Below are 23454 nucleotides of genomic sequence, written 5' to 3'. Positions count from 1 at the left end.
GCCACCTCTGTGCCCTTGCTCAAGCTGCTGCAGGCCCTGAATTCCAGCCTCCCTGAGCCAGTGCCGACTGCTCCTGGAGTTTGTGCCTTCAGTGCTGTGGGCAGCATCGATCCTCTTCAGCCAGAGTCACACATCCACTCAGTCATTCACTCTTGCCTTTGACAGGTATTTGCTGTATACCTAGCACTGGGGATGCAGCAATGAGCAAGACAGCCAAAACCCTGCCCGTTGGTGCATGGATTCTAGAGGCTATCTGGTGACCTGCCAAAGGTCTCCCCCTTCACAAGGGCAGGTGCAGTTCAGCCGGCTCAGGAGCCAAAGAAGTGCTTGCAGGTCAGTCCCAGAGCTCCCAGCAAAGAGCTGTTCAAAGCCTCAGGCTGCACTGACTCAGCACTTCTCTTCCTTTCTTCAGAGTGGGTTCCCATGGGTTCAGAGATCCTTCCCAGGACAAGAGACAGCAGGGGGACCTCTACTCTCCCATGGGTAAGGCTCTGTCCTTCCAGATAACTGACCTGGCCCCAGGGGGGTTTTCTCAGGTTCCCTTGCCCCCACCCAGGCCTGGCCCTGTGACAAGTGCAGGGGAGGCCATGCCATGTGCCAGGGGCTGGGGTATAGCTGGTGCCCTCTTAGGAGGCCTCTGAGGTCAGGCTTCTCTCCTTATTGACTCGGGCAGAGGCCAGTCAATCCTTAGCCCCAACTGCCACCTGTCTTGGTGGGGGGTGGGGGTGGGGTGGAGGAGCTGGATTTCCAGGGGCTGGAGCCTCATGAGTTAGGGGGTGCAGGGACAGTCATCTGTGCCCACCTCTCCTTTTGGCTGTGAGAACCAGCCTGTGTTGGGAATTCCACTTCCTGGAATCCTCCTGCCTCCCAGGCCTCTGTGACAGGCGCACACCATCTGTTTTCTGTATCTCCTCACGGGGGTGCTCTGCTTTCCTGCTGACAGCCACAGGGGGCCCGGGGGATAGTAGATGGGAAATCCTGATGAGCCCACACTTGACCTCCCCAGAGAGGACAAGCTGCCTCAGCTTGGGTGGGGGCACTGGCATCAATCTGGATACAGGGCTGTTGCTGGCTGAGGGCTTACTCTTCCATGCTGGGGCAGTCCTGTGCCACACCTGGGTAGAGCTGGGTGTGATGTCAGCACACTTCCTTCCCATCCAGGGTGTATGTGTGGGGGGGTCACTACTGGCCACCAAGCTGGTCTTTGGCCCAGGCCTTGGTCCCAGGAGCCCCCTGTTTAGAGAGAAGGGTGAGCAGCAGAGAAAAGCCATGTCTGCCCTAGGCTGGCAATTGGGCCTGGGGGTCTGGTGTGGTGTGAGAGTCTGGGGAGATTTTCTGGAGGAGGAACAGGCTAAAGGTGGGTCTGAACAGGGATGGTGTGAGCAAGTGCAGCACAGCCCTGAGGGGACTGTGGTGCCTGGTAGGGAGGGAGGGGCCCTGAAGAGTTCTCAGCAGGGAGGTCAGATGGTGCTCTAGGAAGAGGCTTTGACTGCAGGGTGACTGGGAGGGGCAGGCCTGGAGATGGGAGTAGGTGAGGCAGCAGCATGGCCACCTAGGGAGCCCTGGGAGGAAGAACTGAGACCACAGTGGGGCTGATCAGGCCAGGAGGAGGGCCTGGCTGTAGGGGGCAGGTGGACAGAGCCTGCAGAGCCCTGGTGAGAAGCATTGAGAGGACAGCTGACCTGGGGAGGGGCGCCCAGGGCTGTCTAGTACTGGGCACAGTTGGGGCACCTGTGAGGGGACCTCCTCTGATCTGGGGCCAGTTTTCCAAATGAGGATGCAGAGAGACCTCATGGTGGGGGCTGGGCTGGGCTGAACTGGGCTGAAGCCAGGCCTCTGTGTGTCACTGCTCCAAGCACGCTAGTGTTGGGCACCCACAAAGGGGACCCAGGACTAGGCCTTGAGGATGCAACAGTGAATGTGGGGCTAAGGGCAAGGCTCTGGGGCTGAGGACTCCTGGTGTGCAGCCCTACTCTGACTAGGTGGGTAAATGTGGGAAAGTTACTTCATGTTTTGAGCCAAAGTTTCCTTGTCTGTAAATGGGGGTCACAATAGTGTCCATTTCAGAATTGTGAGAATTAAATGGGTCAATACACAGAACATGCTCAGAGAACGTCTGGAAGGTAATAACCTCAGTAAGTCTTACTGGGTCCTGACTCACAAGTTGCTCCACTTGCATGCTGCACAACTCCAGGGGGTGCCATTCACCTTATATACATCGCAGGGTTTTTTTTAGTAATTATAACAAGTTTCTGGTAGGTGGCAGGCAAGGGTCTTGAGAAAAGGGTACCTTTTTACATTTCATATAAAGTTGCTAAATCGGCCAGCGGCGGGGGTGTTCTAAAGTCATTCATAGTTGAGTGGGGGAGACAGACATGAAAATAGACCAACAAGATGCTCCCTATAAGAAGGATGAGTGAAGTGTGCGCATGTGTGCTGGGGTTAGCTGAGGAGAGGGCTTACTCTTCCATGCTGAGGCGGGGGCCTCACAATTCTGGCTGGCAAACTGGGCTGTCACAGAAACCCCAGGCCCAGCAGCCTCTTGTGAGGAGGATGGAGCTCCCAGGGTTCTGATGCTCACCACCTGGAGACAGGCAAGGCCTTGAGGCTGCGGCTCCAGCTCCGAGAGGCCCAAGTCTCTTTTCCTCTGCCTCAGAATGTCACTGTTGAGTTCCTCTCCCCCGCGTTTAATTCCACTGTGGGAAAGTCAGGCGAACACAGAATAAACAACCGGAAGACCTCTGTGCGCCATGTGGCGGTGAGTCCCGGCAAGCTCATAATTCCTCTCCCAGGGTGGACAGCAGGATGGGCCTGTCATTCCAGAGGTGGTCCTCAGGTCAGCCCAGCTGCCCATTCTCCCAGGCTGCTTCTGCTCAGGGGACACAAGTCCCTCACCTCTGAGGAGAGGAGCAAAGGCCGGGGTCTGCAAAATGGGTGTGGTGGTCTGTGCTGAGCATGTGGGAGGTGCTTCTGGCAGCTTCATGGGGGTCCGAGTCGGCCTGCCCCCACTTCCACTGTCTCTCCTCTGATCAGCAACAGCCAGGCCAGACCTTATCAGCCCTGGACTTTGTAGCCTGTGCTGACAAGGGCATGTTTCCTGAAGGGCACAGGTTTTCTTCATATGCCTGTGAAGTTTAGGCTGGGGAGCCCCAGAAGACAGAGACCAGCCTCATGCTGGTCCTGGTGGGGGAGCGCCCAGGGTAGGGGAGGAGTACAGGGGAGGACGAGGGAGTACAGGGGGAGAGGAGAAGAGGGCCAGGTGAAGAGAAAGGCCAGAGAGAGAGGGTAGCCTAGTCCAAGACGTGAAACCTGAGGGGGCGAGGTGACAGCCAGCCAGCTCCCCAACCTCCCCGGGCTCCTGGGCCATTTAATTTAGAGGCCTGGACCACCCTTAAGGGCTGTGTCAGGCAGTTGGTCCAGGTGAGGCTGGTCAGGCCGGTGGTGGGGCCAGGCCCCCTCCTGAGGCAGAGCTCTTTGTGCTCCAGGGGAGCACCAGGCCCAGGGGAGGAGATGCCAGCCAGGGCTCTCTCAGGGAGTCTCAAGCCTCCCTCTCAGAGAGGGCTGGGAAATTCTTCCTGCTCCGCTGAGCTCCTTCAAAGATATCAGCACATGGTTAATCTTCCTTCCGTTCAGAAATGCAGAGTAATTTGCCCGAATGGGGATTTCTGCTTATTTATACTAATGTCTGTGTTTAAAGCTTATGAGACAGGGAATTGCTGAGAGATGTCCATTAGCAATATATACAGACTGCAATTATTTCTTTATGGCATGTGGTTTGACTGCAGAGTATTTTGCTTCAATGCAAGTAGTGGGCTTTGCCTACCGTGTTTTCTTATGTGCCCGAAGAAATCAATAAGAACAGTAAAGAAGTGAAAAGAGGCAAGAATAAAAGGACTGTGACCTTTTAGGATTCCGAGAGCCTTGAATACAATATAACTGCCTTCGTCCTCAGAATCTAAATGTATGTGCCCAGGTGGGTATGGGTGAAAACTTGCAAACCTTCCCCAGGATGCTCTCAAATTCCTTGGAGCTAGCGGGGAAGAGCTAGCAGGGTGCCCCATCAGAGACAAGCAGGAAAAGGGTACAGGGGGTGTCCTTAGAGGACGCCACTTCTGGTCTCTGCCTCCGTATCCTCCCATTTCCATCCTAGGAGAGAGCAGGTTTTGATCTGAAACAAAATAAGTCCGAAGCCTAGAAGTTCACAGATCAGAGCATTCTGGAATTTGCAGAGATTCCAGTAGAAATCAAACTTTATCCTGTTGGGGGTGGGATGGGTGGAGGAGGAGGGCGCACGATTGTTCAGAACCAATGAGCTGAAACACCACCCTGAAGATGGGCAAGTTTTGGTCCAGGAGATGCTCAGCCTGGGAGATTTTGGCCAAGAAGCCTAGGAGATTCCTCTCCACTGTGAGTCCCACCCTGCTAACCTCAGATTCACCTCAGCCTGCTTTTCCTGGACTCTCAAGTGACCTTTCTGTATTGGTGCCCAGGAGCTTAAGGCAGATATAGCTTAAGCCAGCCTCACCAATAGCCCGAAAACCTGTACGCTCCGTCATGTCTTCAGCTCTCAGCCACTGGAAGGAGATAGTTCAGCCTGTTGTTCCCAAGATGTAGCACCATCCTAAGGGGCTTTGCAAATAAGAAAGGCCCCAGAAAAGTTGAGTGGAGGAAGGCAAATGGATGACGTGAACAGGCGACATCTGGATCTGGGCACCAGCAGACTTCTGATGGCGTCTCTCATGCCTTCTCCTGGGAGCCATGGTGCCTCTTGGGCCTACATCTTCCCCTTTGCTCACATCAGGTCCTCTCAGTCAGCCCTCTGCTTAGGCCACTGTTCCGCTGGAACATCTGGGCAGTGCCACTGGGCCACAGCCCACTTAGGCAGTGTCTACTGTCGCATCCTGTGGCCTCCTCAAAGCTGGCTTTCATCTGCCGACGACGTTCCCCTTGGTGGATAGGCACTATTCTTTTCCGGCCCCCAAAATAGTTTCCTGAAGTCAACACTGACTTCTCACTGCCTTCTTGCACAGAAATCTTTTCCAAGAGGCGCTGGGGTCCAGAAGAGGGACAGATGGTCCCTTTCTTTTTATAACACGGCCAGTCTTTTGAAGTGAAGAGCTATAAACACAAGTTTTGTCTTCAGCAGATGTTCTGTGGGCACAACAAGTGCCACTTTGTGCTCTTAAGCAACTGTGAGTGGTGTTACTCAGGGAGGAGTCTGAAATTGGGCAGAGCTTTGGTGCCTATTCTGAAGCCCAGGGGCCATGCGTGATGGTCCCTGTTCCAGGCTGCTGGCAGACCTCATGTCTCTGCACACTTGCTGGGAACCATGTCTGATTGGCCTTCCCTGAGCCCAGAGTCCACCCAGCACTGACCCCAAAATGGCAGTGGCCTTTTTTGAAGTACTGGTAGTCAACCAGGGTTCTTATGCATCTCTCTCTACTAATCCTGAGGCAGGGGCTAAAGGCTGCGGGCTGGGTGGATACTCTCCGAGATATCCATCAGTCAGTTCTATTACTTTCTTCCTTGAGCCATTTGCCATAGGGCTGTCCGATCCCTATGGCTGTACTGGGCTGATTCCGAGGATGGCTAGCCAGACATGACATCTGTTAAGTTTCCAAGCAGCTGAAGGCTGGGCTAGATGTCAGCGGGATGCCAATTCCTATAATTCTGTGCTGGTGGTTCCTCATCCATCAGTGACAGAGACATGAGGTGTCAATAACTACTTCTAAATGGAGGCACTACTTTCATTAGCTTCGATTTCAAGAATTTCATTCATTTAAAAGGGCATGAGCTCAATTAATAGACCTCATTAACTTCAAAGATGTGTCATCTTTGTATGGAATTGGCCCCTTCTTGTGACGACTGGCTCCATTAACTTTACTGCGCTGGCAACACTTTGAATAAGGCATGGGGCAGAGACCCTCCCAGGGCCACTTGACTCCCATGCTCCAGCATCTTGGGTGGTGGCCGGTGCTCTGTCTGCAGCTTCCTCAAAGATCCTAGAATTGCTGTTGCTTTACTTCAGGGGTTACATCCATTTGCCCATTCACCCACCTACCCACCCATCCATCACAACAACCCTTTTGGAGATGTGGAAAGAACCCAAGAATCACCACTTTATATGAAGAGATATCAGATAATTGACTCTAGGGGCTATAAAATAGCCATTGTGGGACTTGCTCAACCTTTGCCCTGACATGTCTACAGCAGGAAGTCTCAAGGTATGGCATGGGGAAAAGGGTATGGACACTTGAGGCAGGAGGTTTCTTTTTTTTTTAATTTTTTGAGACACAGCCTCACTTTCTTGCCTTTGGTAGAGTGATGTGGCATCATAGCTCACAGCAACCTCAGACGCTTGGCCTCAAGTGATCCTCTTGCCTCAGCATCCCAAGTAGCTGGGACTATAGGTGCCTGCCACAATGCCTAGCTATTTTTAGAGACGGGGTCTCACTCTGGCTCAGGCTGGTCTTGAACTCGTGAGCTCAGGCAATCCACCCGCCTCAGCCTCCTAGAGTGCTAGGATTACAGGCATGAACCACCGTGCCTGGGAGGTTTGAGATTTGTTTTTTTAGAGATGAGGTTTCTGTAGCCCAGGCTGCAGTGCAGTGGTGCAATTGTACCTTACTGCAACCTCAAACTCCTGAGCTTAAGGGATCCTCCCACCTCAACCTCCTGGGACTACAGGTATGTGCCATAGTTAACTCTCACTTTTACCTGCACAAGTATTTTACCCAAATCTTGGTTCTCCATCTGTGTACCTGCCTCAAAGGGGCAGCTTCAAGGAATATACAAATATAGAGTGACTACATAGTGAATACGGAATGGTAGGTACACGCGAAACACCCACTCCCCACTTCCGTTCCCTTCTAGAAGACAAGGCTACGTCTACTAGTTCTGCCCATCACCCTCCCGGATGGACAGTTCCTGACCCGCAGCCTGATACCACCCAGTAGGTCACCTTCACGTCCTTGGTGGCATCATTATGACAAAGACTGGGAGGAGGCTACACGTCTACTTCTCTGCTTTCTGGGACCAATGATATTAACTGAGAATCCTTAAGGTAATGAGCATCTGCCTACAAATGAAAGGCTGAAAGAGATTCTTTTTGGATCCATCATGGCCAGTGCACCAGAGCCTTCAGAATTACCACACCGTGATTCCTAAACTCAGGGGCCTCTGAGGTCCTCAGCAGCAGGTTGTGTCTGGGGTTTGAGTGGAAAGCAAGGCACACTGGGCTTGCTCCCCATGCCACTGGGCCTGGCTCTGAAAGGCTGCTCTGGACTCTAGTGGACAAGCTCAGCTGAGCACTAAAGGTGTTCATGGTCCCAGGAGGGGCTGGGCTCTTTAAAGGGACCTCAGTTTACTGAAATAACTATAACATAAGAGCAGTTTGTGAAAAACCACTACCAGCAGCACAGTAAACATATCCCAGTATTTGTAGAGACCTGGAGGGTAGGACCGTGCTCAGGAAGGGTCCACTAGGCAGGCAGTGCCTGAGAAACTCCTAGCCATGGGTGTTGACGGGGGAGGCCCAGCATTCCTGAGAGTCTGCCCTTGTGACCTTCCCGTCCCCTTTTGGGACCATGTCTCCTCCCTAGTCCAATCATAATTCTACTCTCCGGGCCCTTACTGATCTAGTCAGGTGGCCAGCTCATGCCTTGTGGGCGTGGGTGTGTCTCATCTCTGCTCTTCTTCCCTTTCATTCTTCGTGGAGCTGTCCCTGTACAGGGATGCAGCTGCTCTGAGCCCAGCAGCCTGGTGGTGTGTGCTGCACGGCGGGTAGACACGGAGGCATGGTGGGAAGGCAGGGAGGCACAGCGAGGGGTCCGGGGGCAGGCCCAGGGCAGCCCACGCTCTGTGCAGTGCTCAGCTGAGGGAGGAGAGAAGGCTTCCAGGAGGGACAACTCGCAGCAGACGAAGCAATGACACAGGGCTGTCAGGGAAGAGGGGTGGATTCACAGTTTCTGAGGATAATGTAATATATCTGTGATTCTACAGAACCTCAGTTTCCCCACCTGCAAAATAAGGAAGTTTCCCTAGAGCAGCAGTCCCCAACCTTTTTGGCACCAGGGAGTGGTTTCATGGAAGACAATTTTATCACACACAGGGCAGGGGATGGTTTCAGGATGATTCAAGTGCATTGCATCTCCACCTGACATCATCAGGCATTAGTATGATGAGCGCACACCCTGGCTCTCACACGCACAGTTTACAGAAGGGTTCGTGCTCCAATGAGAATCTAAAACTGCCACCAATCTGACGGGAGGTGGTGCTCAGGTGATGAGGCGAGCTATGGGCAGTGGCTGTAAATACAGATGAAGCTTCGCTGGCCTGCTGCCCACCCACCTCCTGCTGTGAAGTGTGGTTCCTAACAGCCACTGCTGGCTCAGGAGTGGGGAACCACAGCCCAGATGACCTTTAAGGTGGTAATATCCTACTCTGACCTTCACAAGGGGAGGGGATGAAAAGAAGGAATGGTTTATTACTTAGGGCAGTGGTTCTCAATCTTCCTAATGCTGTGGCCCTTTAATACAGTTCTTGTGGGTTGCAACCCACAGGTTGAGAACCACTGACTTAGGAGGAAATTCTCACCAACAGAGGAGAGGGAGGAAGTGAGTTGCTTCCGAGAGCACAGCTGGGGTATGAGGGTGGGTTGGGTTGGCTGAGAGACACCTGACGCCTAGACTTAAAAAGGAAATAATTTTGTAACTCAGTGGACAGGTTAACCTGCTCTTAAGACTCTACAGGGGCTAAAAGGAATGATAAAAAAGAGGAGGGTGAGACCCCAAAGAAATTAGTGTAGGGCAGGCATCCTTAAACTTTTTATTTATATTTTTATTTTTTATAGAGACAGAGTCTCATTTTACCACCTTCAGTAGAGTGCCATGAAGTCACAGGACTCACAGCAACCTCTAGCTCTTGGGCTTCTGCGATTCTCCTGCCTCAGCCTCCCGAGCAGCTGGGACTACAGGCGCCAACCACAACACCCAGCTATTTTTTGGTTGCAGTTCAAACCGGGGCTGGGTTTGAACCCGCCACCCTCGGTATATGGGGCCGGCGCCCTACTCACTGAGCCACAGGCGCCACCCTGTCCTCAAACTTTTTAAACAGGGGGCCAATTCACTGTCCCTCAGACCGTTGGAGGGCCGGACTATAGTTTAAAGAAAAAAGCTATGAACAAATTCCTATGCACACTGCACATATCTTATTTTGAAGTAAAAAAACAAAATGGGAACAAATACAATCACACCGCCTCATGTGGCCCACGGGCCTCAGTTTGAGGACCCCTGGTGTAAGGGATCATAGGAATTTTGAGAGTGTTTTTTCTCTTAATTTGGAAATTCGAATGTCTGTGTGTATGAATCATGCAATGTGATGCTCAAGACTAAGGAGGTGACAATCCCTTCTCCCTGGGCCCCCCAGCCTGTCACCTGGTGTCCCTTTAGGAGGCACTTGACAAGCGGGAGCGTGACCAGGGAGGACGCTCACATGGTACAGGGACCCTTGACAGGATGAACAGCTGGGGCCACCGCAGAGATTTAGTCTTAGAAAAGGAAATTCTGCCATCTTCAAAACTGTGAAGGGCTGTCATGTAGAACAGGGACCAGCTTTGCTCCGGATGGCTCCAGAGGGCAAGGCCATGGAAAGTCACAGGCAGACAGCTCTTGACCATTTAACAGGACAAACTGTCTAGCACTTGGTGGCTCCTGCTTAGCTCCCAGTGGTGAGGGCAGATTCCTACTTCCACTAGGTGACTTCTGAGATCCCTCTCAGCATGAAGTTCTATAGAAATAGGAAACTGACCCCATGTGCGGATGATCGTAAGCGGGTAACGCTGTCAAGGCTCAGTTGATGGGGCAGAGGGAGCGGCTTGCTGGTACATCACGGTAAAAATGGCTTCATAAGAGCACACTTATGAAAAGGTTTGAAAAATGACGGCCCACAGAGAAGACCCACGGTTAGAAGCCACACACTACAACGGCACAGTAACAGTGCCGTGGCATAGGGCTGCCCTTTCCTCTTCCCAACTAGATGGACATGTAGATGGTTATGGACTGAATTGCATACCCTCACCCCCTCCGATCCCTATACTGAAGCCCTAACCCTCAATGTGACTGTACTTGGAGAAAAGACCTTTAAGGAATTAATTCAGGTTAAATAAGGTTATAGGGTAGGGCTCTAACCCAAGAGGCACCAAGAGTGCATGTGCACATGCGCAGAGGAAAGGCCTCGCGAGCACCCAGCGGGAAGGCGGCTGCCTCAAAGCCCGGGGAGGGGGCCTCACCAGAAACCAACTCTGCCCACACCTGAGCCTCCAGAGCTGTGAGAAAATAAATTTCTGTGGTTTAAGCCACCCAGCCTGTGGTATTATGGGATAGGAGCTGCCCCAGCAGACTCAAATATAGCCATTGACACTGCAGAATTTGGTGACAAATCAGTATGCACTTGCATTGTGTACAGACCTGGGTGTGAGACCTTGAAAGGTCACTTAGAGGAGGATGCGGCCACAAGAGCCGGTGGGCAGACCAGGTAGTGCACAGTGCTGGGGGTGGTCGGCTAACAGGTGGCTGGGAGATTTGGAGAGTAAGGAGCGTTTGCTTGGAGATGTGCTGAGAACACTTGGGCTTCCCTCCACATACACGTACGCACACCGTGCATACAGCAACACACACATACACACATATGGACACATGCGAATACGGAAACACACACACACATATGCACACACACTCTCATAAAAACTTTTTTTTTTTTTTAAAGAAGAGAGTTACGCTAAGAAAACAAGCAATGACAACTATTTCAATAGATGGCAACCTTTGGGCCATTTTTTCTTCAAGCCATTTACACAATGTTTTGTGCTCCTAAAATACTGTTTGTATTATATTTCTAGAATAGAGAGTGTGTTCCTAAGTGGAATGTAATTTCAACCAAATCGGTTCTCATCGAACCAGTTTCATGCCATGCTTTCTCTAGTTTTTTTTTCTTGTCATAGTTTGGGGACAATTATGTTCTCCCTCCCCATCACATGGGGACAAGCACATGTGCGCACACCCTGGTCCAGCTCACCTTCTCTCGAAATTCACAAAACTCTTGGGATCAGCTTTTCCTTGCCAAGATAGCAGATGCTGGATGTTTGAATAGTGGTTTGGCAATGGGGAACTTGTCATTAAAGCTCTGTCACCACAGAGATCCTGGTGCACAAAGTCGGTCTGGACGTGCACCTGACTTCCCCCTAGAGGTTGAGGCCCAGCTGTCTCCCACCCAGGTCAAAGACCCGGACGATTAAGAAAGTCTTCCCCTGGTCAGACCACGAGGCTTCAGAGACAGATGGACTCTTGCCAAGGCTCCGGTAACCGTCCCATAAACACTGACTGGGGAGGTAAAGAAGGCAGCTGGGCTTTGTGTGTTCAGAGAAAGGGACTTCTGGGCCCATGCCTGTAGCTTTACATCACTAGCTGACCTGTCTCAAATCAGGACAGGCCCTGCAAACCATCTGCGTAGATATGTGTGTGTATGTGTGTGACTCTATGACAGGTGAATCTGTTGGAATCATGTGTGTCCCTGGCACTTACCTCAAGCATTCTTCCCTAAGATCTGGAATTCACATTTGTAAACCTTGACTCCCTGCTATCATCTTGGCTGTCCCCAAAGCTCTGTTCACACTGACCTCTCTCTCCCCAAGCCCCTGGAGCCTTGATTGCTGGCATCTCGTGGTCTCCCCAGCTTCCTTTCACCAGGACATGGATGGTGTCTGGAACATACCTATAGGTGCTGAGGCCTTGTGGGCACACGGCTGGCACACTGCCTGTGTCTTTTGTTCAGTTTGTGGCAGAAACCAAGTGTGGGCTCTGCACACAGGGTCCCTCAGACTTATAGATTAATGGCTCAATAAATACTTGGTGTGCAGCAGGAAGGGAGGTGACATGATTCAAGCCATTTGGTGGCCTCTGAGTGTCGCTGACCTAGAACATAGCATAACACCTTGCCAGCGTCTGCTGGGGCTTATCACTTCTGAGAGAAGACTGTTTGGAATCAGGGCAGCTGGCTTTCTGCGGCACGTCAGCACTACTTCCTGAGACCCCCCCAGGAAAGACATGATCCCTCCCCTTGTTCTCATCTGAAATGCTCTCTCAATTCCATCGGCATCTCAGCTCCTGTGGCCCTGCTTATTGGACCGCTGGGGCCAGAGCAGGATTTCTGTCCTTGAAGATTGCTCAGCAGAGATTTGGGGCTGAAATTGCAGGGATGAGGCCCAGCCTGTTGAGCAGGCTCAGGTGGCCAGGGTCAGTTCCTGCTCTGAGGATGACACCATTGCAGGTGATCTGGCTGCCTCTGTGGCATCTTTCCACTTGCCTGGTTCACTCCTAGTCAGATGATCTGTTAACAAAACTGTTAAGCTCTGGACAACCCTCCAATTATTGATTAACAAACCCCATGAGGACAGAGCCCTTCAGAGCAGGGTGGGGGCTGGGACTACTCAGGCGAGGAGGAAGGCTGTGTAGACGGCCTTCCCCACAGGCTCTGAGACCTCTTCTCCGGGAGAGGGGATATGTGTGCAGGTGGGGGCTGGTAAGGGGAGACTCGGGGTGATAGTGGGGTGTGGGTTGCTTCCAGATCCCAGCTGAGGGTTATACAGTCAGATATGGGAGATTATTTTGGACAACCTTGCTTTGCAAGCAGTGGTGGTCCTGAGATCCACCAGTGTGCCAGACCCCGCTTCTTCCCTAAGACATTTTAGCTCACAGGCGTGTCCAACCTTTTTTCTTGTCTGCCACACATTGGAAGGATAAGCGTTGTCTTGGGCCACATATTAAATACACAAACACAGCTGATGAGCAAAAAAAAAGGTCTGTGCATACTTTTTAAGATATCTGACACCACAGATAAAGCAAAACAAGTCCTCCCAACATCAGCATGCAGCCCATGGCTCCAGGTTGGACACTGCTGATTTAGGATTTATAGTTGGTAAAAACAACTAGCACCGCTGGAAGCCAACTATCTGCCAGGCCCTGTGTTAAGACTTTCCATCCATTACTTAATCCTCAAAACGTGTCTACGAGGATGGCACTGTTATGTCCACACTACAGATGTGGAAACTGAGGCTCAGAGACACCAGTTTTCTAGCAGGAATTCAGCGCAGTGGTGACTAGTGGAATTTGAATCGCACCCAAGCAGCGTGATGCAGAATCTGAGTCCTGAACCACCTTCCATGCTTCTGATCGACTCCGGCAGCCATGGCTGGTGGGTCCGGAGGAGCCAGAGTATACTCCTTGTCCCACCTATTGGCATGGCCACGAAGGAGCCCCCGACCCTGCCCTGTCCTTGTCAGCAGACACTAAGAGCTCCTGAGAGGAGACAGGAGGGGCTCTCCCAAGACAAACTGTCCCCAGAATTAGGGGCAGGTCCCTGACACAGGCTGCTTCTTTCTGGTAGTCATGACGAGCGGATTTTAAAGTGTTACAGAGGGAGAAGGTAATTTTTTTCTGTTCAATTACCTTCGAGGTACTCCCCTTGGAGTCTGGTGACTGTGGTTATATTCAGCAATGAGGAATGCCACGCTTTTTCTAGGAAGAGTTCACAAACTTAATTGTCTGACCTCTTATGCTTGTGGCCATAGGTACCAACCTGCTTTCACCCTGAGAAGGGCAGAGGGAAGTCACAGAAGCTCCTCACACGCTTCTCGAGCACCTGGACTGGATGCTGCAGCGAGTGAATGGAATAGAGCGCGTGCCCGCCCCGCCTTGGGTTGTGAGAGAGACACGGGGATAGGGGAACAATGGTAGCGCTGCTGGGCTGAGGCACAGAGCACGGCTGGACGGGAGGGAACCCAAGGCCCGTGTGGCTACGGGGCAGCCCGTGGGCAGGATGGCAAAGGGTGCCGTGGGAGGCAGGCAGGAGCCAGAAGCTGAAGCCATGGGTCCACGCTGGAAACTGCCTCCAGAGCAGCCAGCCGAGGGAGGCACTCCATGGGGTATGGCGGGGCTAGACCTGTGTTTTGGAAAGACCACTCAGGCTCACTGCAGAGCCTGAAGGGGATGTGCTGGGAGGCCAGGTTGGAGCGGTGCTGGTTGGGACAGAGAGGAAAGGAGGGAGCCGCCAAGTTTTTAGACTCAGAGCACAGTGGACCACCGGGCTGTAAACCTGAGTCCTGAATGGTTTCACGATGGCATTTCTGAGATACAGACACAGGAAGGACAGGTCTGCGGGGAGACGGTTTCAGTTTGGACATTTCATGCCTCTGGCCTGGTCAAGTGTAGGTGAACAGCTTTATCTCTCATTCCCAGCTCCTTCCAGAATATTTACTGAGGTTGCATAGGGAACACTGTGCCCTGGACATGTCAGAAGAGATGAGATCTGTGCCGGCTCCACGCCTGGGGGAGAGTCCTGCATCCTCCTGGTAGAGGCAATGTATCTAAATGACCTTCCTTTTAGGTGTGGGGTCCCCATGGTTAAGTGGCTTGACCAGGGGCTGCCAGCCCTGTGAACAAGCATGTGAGGGTGGTACTGTCACCCCCATCTTAAAGATGAGGAAAGGGCGGCTCAGAGAGGTTAGGAGGCTTACCCCAGTCACACAGCTATTCCCTGTGCCTGCAGATAGATTTACAAGATCCTGTTTTTGCTACTTGTGGGGCCTGGGGCAGCTGCTGTCCAAGCAGAAGGTTTGGTGGGACATAGGTCCAGGGCAGGAATGGGATGGGAGGAGAAGTAGGGTCCCAGGGAGGGGCTGAACCACTCCACTCCCAGCACGGCTGCCTGTGGAGGAATCTTCACGGCCTCTCAGCTTACACTTGCAAAATCCATAGTCAGAAGAGGCAGGCCTCGCTACTCAGGTTCACTTGGGCTTTGCTTTCTGGTCCAGAAACGAGCAGGGGCAGGTGCAGTCTGGTTTCTCATTCCAGACATGCAGGTGAAAACACAAAGCCTTTTTGCAGCTCGCCACTATGGCCCAGGGTCTCCACACCCCCACACCCCACCCAGTCACCAAAAATGATTTGTGGAAGAAGGCAGGGCTAGAAACCATAGCCTGAGCCTCTGCTGTGAGCTCTGTCATCAGGGACACACAGCTGGGTTCTCGGGGTACCTGGGGCAGTGACAGTGACTTCAGGCCACTGTCACCGAGGCCTGAGCTTGGGCACATCTCTCCCCATGGATTAGCTCAGGGGTTCCATGCCAATAAGACAAACATCTCAGGTACTTTATAACAGGATTCGAATGGAACTAATTCCTTTTTCCTCCCTTATCACTTTGCACACATGAAATCTATTTTTAATTAGCTTTCAATATACCATCTAAAAAAAAATCCTACAGCTTGCTCCCACCCCCAAATTGTTCTTAGAGAAAGAAAGACTTATCTTGTAAGTTTCTTAGGCGAATCTATATATGCTCAATGCATTTAAATAACACTCATTAAAGTGAACCGTACGCAAGCTGGCTTCTCTAGTCACAGATGAGAGACAATCGCTTGACCTATTGCAAATCAAAAAAGCATTTCCACACTACCTTTATTTTTCAACTGGTTAAGTTTTGAATTAAAGTCCCAACACCCTTTTGGGGAAGGCAGACTAATAGAGCCCCAACTGAAATTTTAGCTCAGTCGATCGGAAGATAATTACGAGAAACAAAATGTGAAATTTTAAATCAGGGCACTAATGAAGTCTAAAAATACCAGTGGCCCATCCCTCTGGCTGGCAAGACCTGTTCTTCGTGGAGGGGATCTCTCCATAATTATTCCACCCTGGGAGAGGCCAGGTTGTCACGTCAAAGAATAGTAGGGAAAAAATCGAGGGGCTTTAATGAGCTAGATCTCAAGGCGTTCTATGGTGGATCTTATTATAATGCTGGGCAAGGTTTCAAACAGAGAACAGGAGAAAGGAAAGTTCCTTTTTTTTTTTTTAAAGTAGAGTTCTGACTTGTGTTGATGCCATCACGCAGAGCCTCCTGTTCCTGCCTGGGGCCAGCTGTCTGTCATTTAGGAGTGTGAAATCAATTGGGCTTCAGAGATGTAAAATCCCTAGGGGCAAAATTAAAAGTGACCCAAATCCAAACCCACGTGGTCCTGTCAGGAACATGACTCTCACATGGCAAGTTTCAAAAGATTTGGTTTCAAAATTCGGGTTTCTTATTTTAAAAAATATGCAGTTGTTTGACATTATAGCTGACAGACAAATTATAGCTTCAGCAATAAAGGCTTTTAAGATTAGAAATGAAAGGAGAAGTTACTTAAAAAAAAAAAAAAAACCTACCCCTGCTTGAGTTTGGAGGCATTTGTACAAACACGTTTCATTGTCTTTCTTTCCCGCAAATAGAAGGGGATAAATCAGCTGATGAGGGCCGTAAATAGAGAAGCAAGTTAAATGCCATTTCTGGGGAAACAGCCAGCTTGGAGCAACCTCTGGAAATCAGTGTGACCGGGTGGTTGTCCATTGTTGCCACCTAGAGCTAGGGGATCTTGCTGGTTCTTCAGAAGGCGGGGCCATGGACACTTGTAGGCCCATCTCTCGCTGGCCCTCACCTAGCACCCAGTCACTCTGCCAGTGAGCTCTGGCATAGGGAATCCTATCAGAAACCGTCCTTCTCCTTCCCTTCCAATCGCAGACGTGGGGCCACCACAGGGGATGTGTCACATGCTCTGGCCTGCACAGAAGTTACCGGAGTAGGTCTGCTCTGGTAAATGACCCACTGGTCACAGGGGCCCAGGAGGGGCCTGTCCCTACGCCCTGTGTCTTTCTGATCTCATAGGCTCAGGGTGAGGACAGATATGCTCACACCTGGCAGCTTTGGTGAGGCAGATCCCAGTTCAGGGTCAAGCCCCAGACAAGGTACTCTAGTCCAAGGACCAGTTACCTTTCCGCACAGAACAACTCCTTTTCTCAGATGCATCCTTGGAATATGGCAAGTCAGCAAGACCTTTTGTCAACCCTACCTGGGGGCCTCTCATTGTAAGGAGAGGATAAGCCACCCGGTGCTCAAGGCTTTGGCACAGCCTCGGGAGCAGCTGGGACTCCCACAGCCTTGTGTGTCCCAGTTGGTGGCTCATAAACTTGAACTAGGAGTAAGTTCTTTTACTTAAAAAAAAATTTTTTTTTTTTAAGGAAGAAGGAGCTTAACTAAAACAATTCAAACAAAAAAAATCAATCTAGTCAATTTTTTAAAAAAGATCTTAAACAAAGCAAGAGTTTACCAGAATTTAGATGTAATTTTCTATAATTTTGTCATTTAAAACTAGTGCTGATTTCCAAAACAAAGGCAGTCAGGGCTCAATCATATTGGGAATTAAACCCAACAGAGATCCAGATATGGGCTTTGTTGCTGGGATGCTTGGCAAGGCCTGAAAATTGCTCAAAATGATAAAGGTAGACTTGTAAGGGTGGGTGGACAAGAGTGGCTAGTTGGATTCATTACTCTGCTGAGAGGCAGGGGCCCCTGAAATGTGATCTCAAGGGGTTTTTAGGAGGAAAGCCGCCGTGCCCACATGGGCACACTTTCTAGGACCATCTACTATCCTATTTGAAAGGGGCTATGGATACCCCTGTGGAGCAGACAGCTGCACTTAGGAGGAACAGGGACCCAGCCTGTTTGGAGTGTTTGAGGGCCAAGCAAATCTGTGGCAGACCCTGTGAAGCTCATGCCCGTGTCCCCGGCCCTCCATTCCCTTTCTCTGTGCCAGCCTGGACGGATCCCACGTATAGACATCAAGAGTGAGACCTGTTTGCTGATGCCATTTGCCCTAACCCTAAGGCTGAGGGCTTGTGCCTAGGACCCTGTCCCTGGCATGCTCCCTTCCCAAGGGTCCATCCCCCAGGATCTACCTTCCAGTTCCCTGGAATGGAGGGTTAACTAAAGGCTGAGGTTGGAGGTGCTGTTTACCAGAGTCTCGCAGAGCCACCGTTGGGTCCTTAAAACAAAAAATTCAAGTAGTTTAGGATGGTCTGGGAATGGCTCTGGGCCTAACTAAGTGCCTTGGGTGCCACTTTTATCTGAAGTGTGGCAGAGGGTGCTTTCCCTGGGTGGACACAGACGGTTCATGTTCTGGATGTCCTCAAAGGGTCAGTTCTATGGAGCCCTAAGGGGGTGGGTGGTTCCTCTTCATTCTATGCCTTGGCCTGGCCTTAGGGGTGGAGGTGAGAATGGCCCAGGGCCCGGGCCAGAGGGGGCTCTGGAGTGTGCGTGCAGGCTCTCCCTTTCTTCCCCCACAACCCACTTCTTGCCCATGCACAATCCCCACCTTCCCTGCCCCGCCTTCCACACTTCCCTTCCCTCTCCCTGTCTCAGGCTGGGTTGTCTCCGGCAGGCAGAAGCCTCCCTGTAGCCTCTAGTTTCGGTGAGGCCAGTGAGAAGCTTCCACGAAGCACACTCTTGTCCTAGCTGTGTTGCAATGACCACACGGAGAGGCACACGGGGAGCACATGGGCAGTAGGACTTACCTCTGGGGTGCCCGGGGTCGGTGAACTCATACTTCCCCACACCAATGGTCCGCAGCATCTGCAGCCCGTGGGCCGAGTCGGTTGTGGGGGGCCCATTGGTGGCGGGGGCACTGCTGGGAACAGTGGCAGACGGCTGGGCCGGCGGAGGCAGCAGGGGCCCTGCCATGTGGCCGTTGCCCACAGCGGTGGGTCCTGGGCGGGCCACCTGCCCCACACCAGGCAGTGTGGACACGGCCAGGGGCTGAGGGCTGGCATACAGGGCCTGGGCAGGCATGTTGACCACCACGCTGCTCAGTGGTTGAGAGGGCGGCTGAGGGAGCGAGTAGTGGCCAGGCATCAGCGGGAGCTGGGGCCCCACGTGGGGAGGCAGTGAGGGGGTCACCCCAATGACCGGGGCCTGGACGTTCACGGCCGGGCTGAAGGTGGGAGGCTGGGCCACTCCATAGGAGTGTGCGATCAGGGCGGGCTGGCTCCCGGCGGCCACTGTGGTCACCCATGGCCCTGTGCCTGCAAGGGAGACAGAAGAAATGTCATCTACCGGTTTCATATTCACTCAACAAACACTGACTGCCCTGGGCCCTGTGTTGGGTGCTGGGGTCACAGAGGAGGACAAGACACCTGCGTCTAAGACCCCACAGAGTATGTGTCTGTGATTACAGGAGCCCGGGATAAGTGTGCTCGGGTACATGCACGAAGGCCATGGCGGCTCAGAGGAGAAAGCAAGATACACCCAGAAGAGGTGAGAACAACGGAGCAGAGAGGAAGCCGAGACCTTCACAGAGACCCAATCTCAGCCCTGCCACTTCCTAGCCAAGAGCCCCGGCACATTCATCTTCTCTGAGCCTTGTTCCTCTTAGCTGTTAAATGGATCTAGCAATATCTACCTCACAGGGCTACTGAGAAGAAATGAATGAGGAAAATGTATTTGAAACACAAAACAGAACGAGCAGAGTGTCTGGCACGTGGTAAGTGTTCCATAAACTTGTGTGTTTTCTTCCCTTTTGAGGATTCATTGTCAGGGAGGTGGAGAAAGCCAGATGGTGGGTGTTTCTAGGCCTGCAGGGGAGAGCACCAGAGCCTAGGGCTGGGCACAGTCCTCCCCCCAGGAAGGGAGGGACATGGTGGGGGCAGTGTGGGCCAGCTGGGCCGGTAGGGCACTGTGCTAGCAGCCTCAGTGTGGCCAGGCCTAGGGGAAACGGGGAAGCCTGCTTTGGCCCTTAAGAAAATTGTGGCTGAACAAGGGGGTACAGACATGTCTCTTGAGACCTGATGTGCCAGGTCAGGCTGAGCTGGCCCGGGGCCCTCTGAGGTGGTCCAAGGAGGCTTGCGGGAAGGTGGCCTGCGGTTGCCTCAGACAGAGCAAAGTTGGGTCTGGGTCTCCGTCACACAAATGCTGCCTTGGCTTTCATGATGCCTGTGGAGTGGCAGTGTCAACAGTGGAGGGGAACAGAGGTTCTATCCCCACAGGGAGTGTCACCTGGGATGGGGGGATGAGACAGCCTTGGGACCAGAGAGACTGGTGTGAGACCTGGTCCTGCCCTGCCCAGCCAGGGACCTCAGGCACAAACTTCCTGGTCAGGCCCTCACCTGTAGCAGCATCCTGGGACTGCCACAGGCCATGGGATGACACACAAGCAAAGCGTATAATACAGTGTGACAAATAGATGTGATTTTGATAACCAGAGAGGTTGGGGGAAACTGGAAGCTGGCAAGACTCTAGAATGGAGTCCTAAGGGGGGCTGCCCCAGCCTGAAGAGGAGAAGGTGGCTTCCCTGTGATCCACCCTGGTGTCTAAGGGCAAAGCCTGTCATCCCAGCGCCAGTCTTCCTGGGATTAGAGAGGGAGTCTGGAAAAATGACTCAGAACTTCAGAGCATGGCCAGTGGGGCCCCAAACAACCTTGTGGCAGGGACAAAGAAGTGTAGTGCCTTCCCAGGTGATTTACTTATGACTGGCAAGTGGCCCAAAGCACCCTAGGGAAGGTCTCTGGTCACGGGCAGTAGGTCCTGCTGCCCTTTTTACCAGTGACTTGGGTGATAGCATGGAAGGCATGGCCAGGTGTGCAGGGCACAAAATTGGGAGGGTGTGGAAGGGGTCAGCAACGGAAGGCGGAGTCTGAGGGACTCTGTGTGCACGCCCTCCAATCCCCACACCCGACTGCCTAAGCCTGACTATGGAGGTGGGTAGGGTGACAGGACAGTCTTGGGTTCTGCTGTTGGGACAGTAGGTGAGCGATGCGATCTGAAGCTGCGGTGACCTGAATGGGGTGGTGGAGAAAGGAGGTGCTGTCGGATCCACACCTGGGCTATTCGTGTTGCGTCCTGAGTACTACACATAGAGAGGGACGCAGAGAGCACAGTCCCCAGAAGGCAAAGGGACAGGAACGCATGGGGCAGGAGGTGTGGGCTGGGGAGTAAAGGGGCCTCAGACACCTGTAGAGCTGTTGCGGGGAGAGCCAAGCAGACATGTCCTGTGTATCCTCAGGGGAACTCTGGGGCCGCCGGGAGATGAGGGGCAGCATTTACCGTGGCAGGGGCGCTACAGGACGTGGTGAACTCCTAGTCCCTAGTGGGTGGGAAACCAGTGCTCATAGAGGCACGGGCACGGGCAACCTCCCTGAGGTGGGATTGGAGAAATTTGTTATGAATCTGAGCACCGAGGCTTGAGAATAACTATTCCACACACCCTGGAGCCGGTTCAAAGTCACTCCTAAAATGTCACTCACTCCTTTGCCCTCCCAAGTCCTTTCTTGAGGGGCAGAGGAAGGGGACAGAGACTGCTCCCGCACAGGGAACACACACGGTTCCCCCACCCCGGGGCTTCTGCAGTTGTGGGTCAGACCTGCATGGCACCTCTATCCTCCCGACCCTGGGCCTGGGTGTCTGCCAGCAAGGTGCCCACCTGGGTTGTCACTCTCTCTCATCTGTTTGGAGGGTGGCTCATCAGTGTCCCAGGGTGTAGACTGATTGATGGGTGTTTGTCCCCACCGGATGCTGGTCGCCAGCCCTTGGGACTGAGTGTCCGCCTTGGAGATGCCGGGAGCCTGTGGGAAGCAGATTAGGAGGTCAGCACAGCACAGCCTGGCAGGGAACGGGTTCAGGACGTGTTCTCCTGAATCACACTTCTGAGCTTCATCCCCTGAGCCATGGGGCCAGACACCCAGCCCTGAACCTAGTCCCACGGAGAAACTGTAGAGGACTTTGACTTCATAGTGACAGTTGTGGTCTCTGCTAAGCTCCTGCCTCCAGGAACACCCAACCCTGTGCCTCCCCCAGTGCCTTCTGTGGTCACTCTCTCCAGACCTGCCATCACCATGGAGAGAGCGTTCTGTGCTAGGAGAGGTGGTCCCAGCCCTTGGGTCATCAGTAAACCACAACAACACAAATGCTACCAACGTATCCAGGCCGTGTACTGAGCACTGTGTACTCAGCCCAGCCTCTGAGTACCACTCCTTGGACGTGGGAGAGAACAGCTCTCCAAAGTGCCACCAGGCGGCAGGTGGGGGACATTGCACATTCCTCATCTTGCTTCCATTCTGGCATCTGAGCAGAGGCTCGTGGGGACAGCTCAGATCCCGTTCCCAAGTGAGTGGTGGGACCCTCCTTGGCCCAGGAAGGAGGCAGGCTCTCTGCTCCCTGAGCCCACTCTTAGGTCTTCAGATGAATGAGAAAATAGACCAGTAGGGTGAAATCAAACATCAGGATAGCATTGGTCTCTTTCAGTCAGCCTTACTATAGAATATTACATGTTATACAGGCATAAAAAGCCACGTTTAGTAAATGCTTAACACTCTAATGAGAAAAGTAGGCTACAAAATGACACACACACACATGACCTTCCTATGTAAACGTCCCTGCATCAAACAGTATATGTAGGAGGGAAATATTAGGAGGGGTGTTGTCCTTGGGGGAGTTGGGGATATGGGTAACTTTTATTCTGTTGTCCACACTTTTCTGTATTTGCCAAATTTTCAACTATGGCCTTCATTTATAATATGCATGCAAAGACAAATCTTAAAAACATGTTGGAGAGGCTGGGATGGGATGCTTGGGAGGTGGGGGGTATGGTGTCAGTAGTGGTAGCCTTGGGAAGGTGTTTGAAGCCCCCAGGATGCCAGCCAGAGCCCACCAGGCTGGGACAGAGGGTGAGATGGGATGGGGCAGAAACGGCTGCCAATCAGGGACAATCACAGAAGGCCGTAGGGCCTCAAGGGGCATCTGAGGTGAGGTTCATGGCCCTGATGTGACCTAGCTGGTGGCAGGCAGAGCCTCCTGCTGGGTCCCCCTGACCAGTGTGGCTCTCCTGGGTCCTGAGCCAGGCACAGAATGGGTTGTGGACAGGGAGGACAGTGGCGCATCTTGGGCTTTGATGCAGATGACACGCAAGCGTCTGCACTGGGGCCTGCTGGGAGCCGCGGGAGCCGCGTCCCATCAGGGCCCGGGGGCTGCGCTGAGCTAATTGCATTAGGCTGCACTTTATCTCTGGCCTGCATTTCAGATGCTTTGCCTTTGTGCACAGAGCAAGAAACAAAGCAAAAGAGTGAATCTCCTGAGGAAAGAACAATTCTACCTAGGCTTCCTTATCAGAGGCCCCTGCCCCAGTTCTGTCTGTGGGACGGATGGGAGCTGGGAGGAAGGGGTAGGAGAGGGGCCGGGGATCTAGCCACCCTCACCAATGGTCTTAAGGAACAATAGTGCAGCTTTCTCAGCGTTCTCCAAGTAGACAGCTTGTAATGTGTGTCCTGTCTGAAGGCTGCAGCCTTCTACAGCCAGGCTTTTGGATCCTGGCGGGGTTCATAGGCACAGAGGCCTTCCAGGGAGAAGAAATGTGTGGGGAGTCCCATTCATGGCCCTGCTCAGGGGCAAAGTCTGAATGTGAGACCCCAGCTCCTTATCAGCACCCGACCTGTCAGGAGGGGGCGCTGTAACTCCTGTCTACTGCCAGGAATGCTCAAGGCCTCCCAGGCCAGAGGCCTTGGGGGTTTCCAGAGTCCTCCCACGGCCACCACGTCCCCCGTCTGAATGAAC

At 52.6% G+C, this 23454-nt stretch overlaps 1 protein-coding gene across 3 annotated transcripts in view; it reads right to left on the bottom strand.

Moving 5' to 3' along the window:
• The window catches only part of KLHL29 (kelch like family member 29), a 293462-nt gene that overhangs the window by 39762 nt on the left and 230246 nt on the right, over positions 1-23454 (bottom strand). For all 3 annotated transcript variants that reach the window (XR_008379651.1, XR_008379652.1, XM_053589187.1), the window contains 2 exons: positions 21329-21470; positions 18429-18935 (listed from right to left, as the gene is read on the bottom strand). Coding sequence is in view for 1 of the 3 variants with exons in the window: in XM_053589187.1 (XP_053445162.1) it covers positions 18429-18935; positions 21329-21470 (649 nt within the window). In the remaining 2 variants the exon portion in view is untranslated. The remainder of the gene's footprint in view (positions 1-18428; positions 18936-21328; positions 21471-23454) is intronic.

This window comes from Nycticebus coucang, chromosome 4 (assembly GCF_027406575.1).
Source record: "Nycticebus coucang isolate mNycCou1 chromosome 4, mNycCou1.pri, whole genome shotgun sequence".
NCBI lineage: Eukaryota > Metazoa > Chordata > Mammalia > Primates > Lorisidae > Nycticebus > Nycticebus coucang.
Note: the sequence above shows the minus strand (reverse complement) of the source record. Positions and strands in the feature narration are given on the sequence as shown.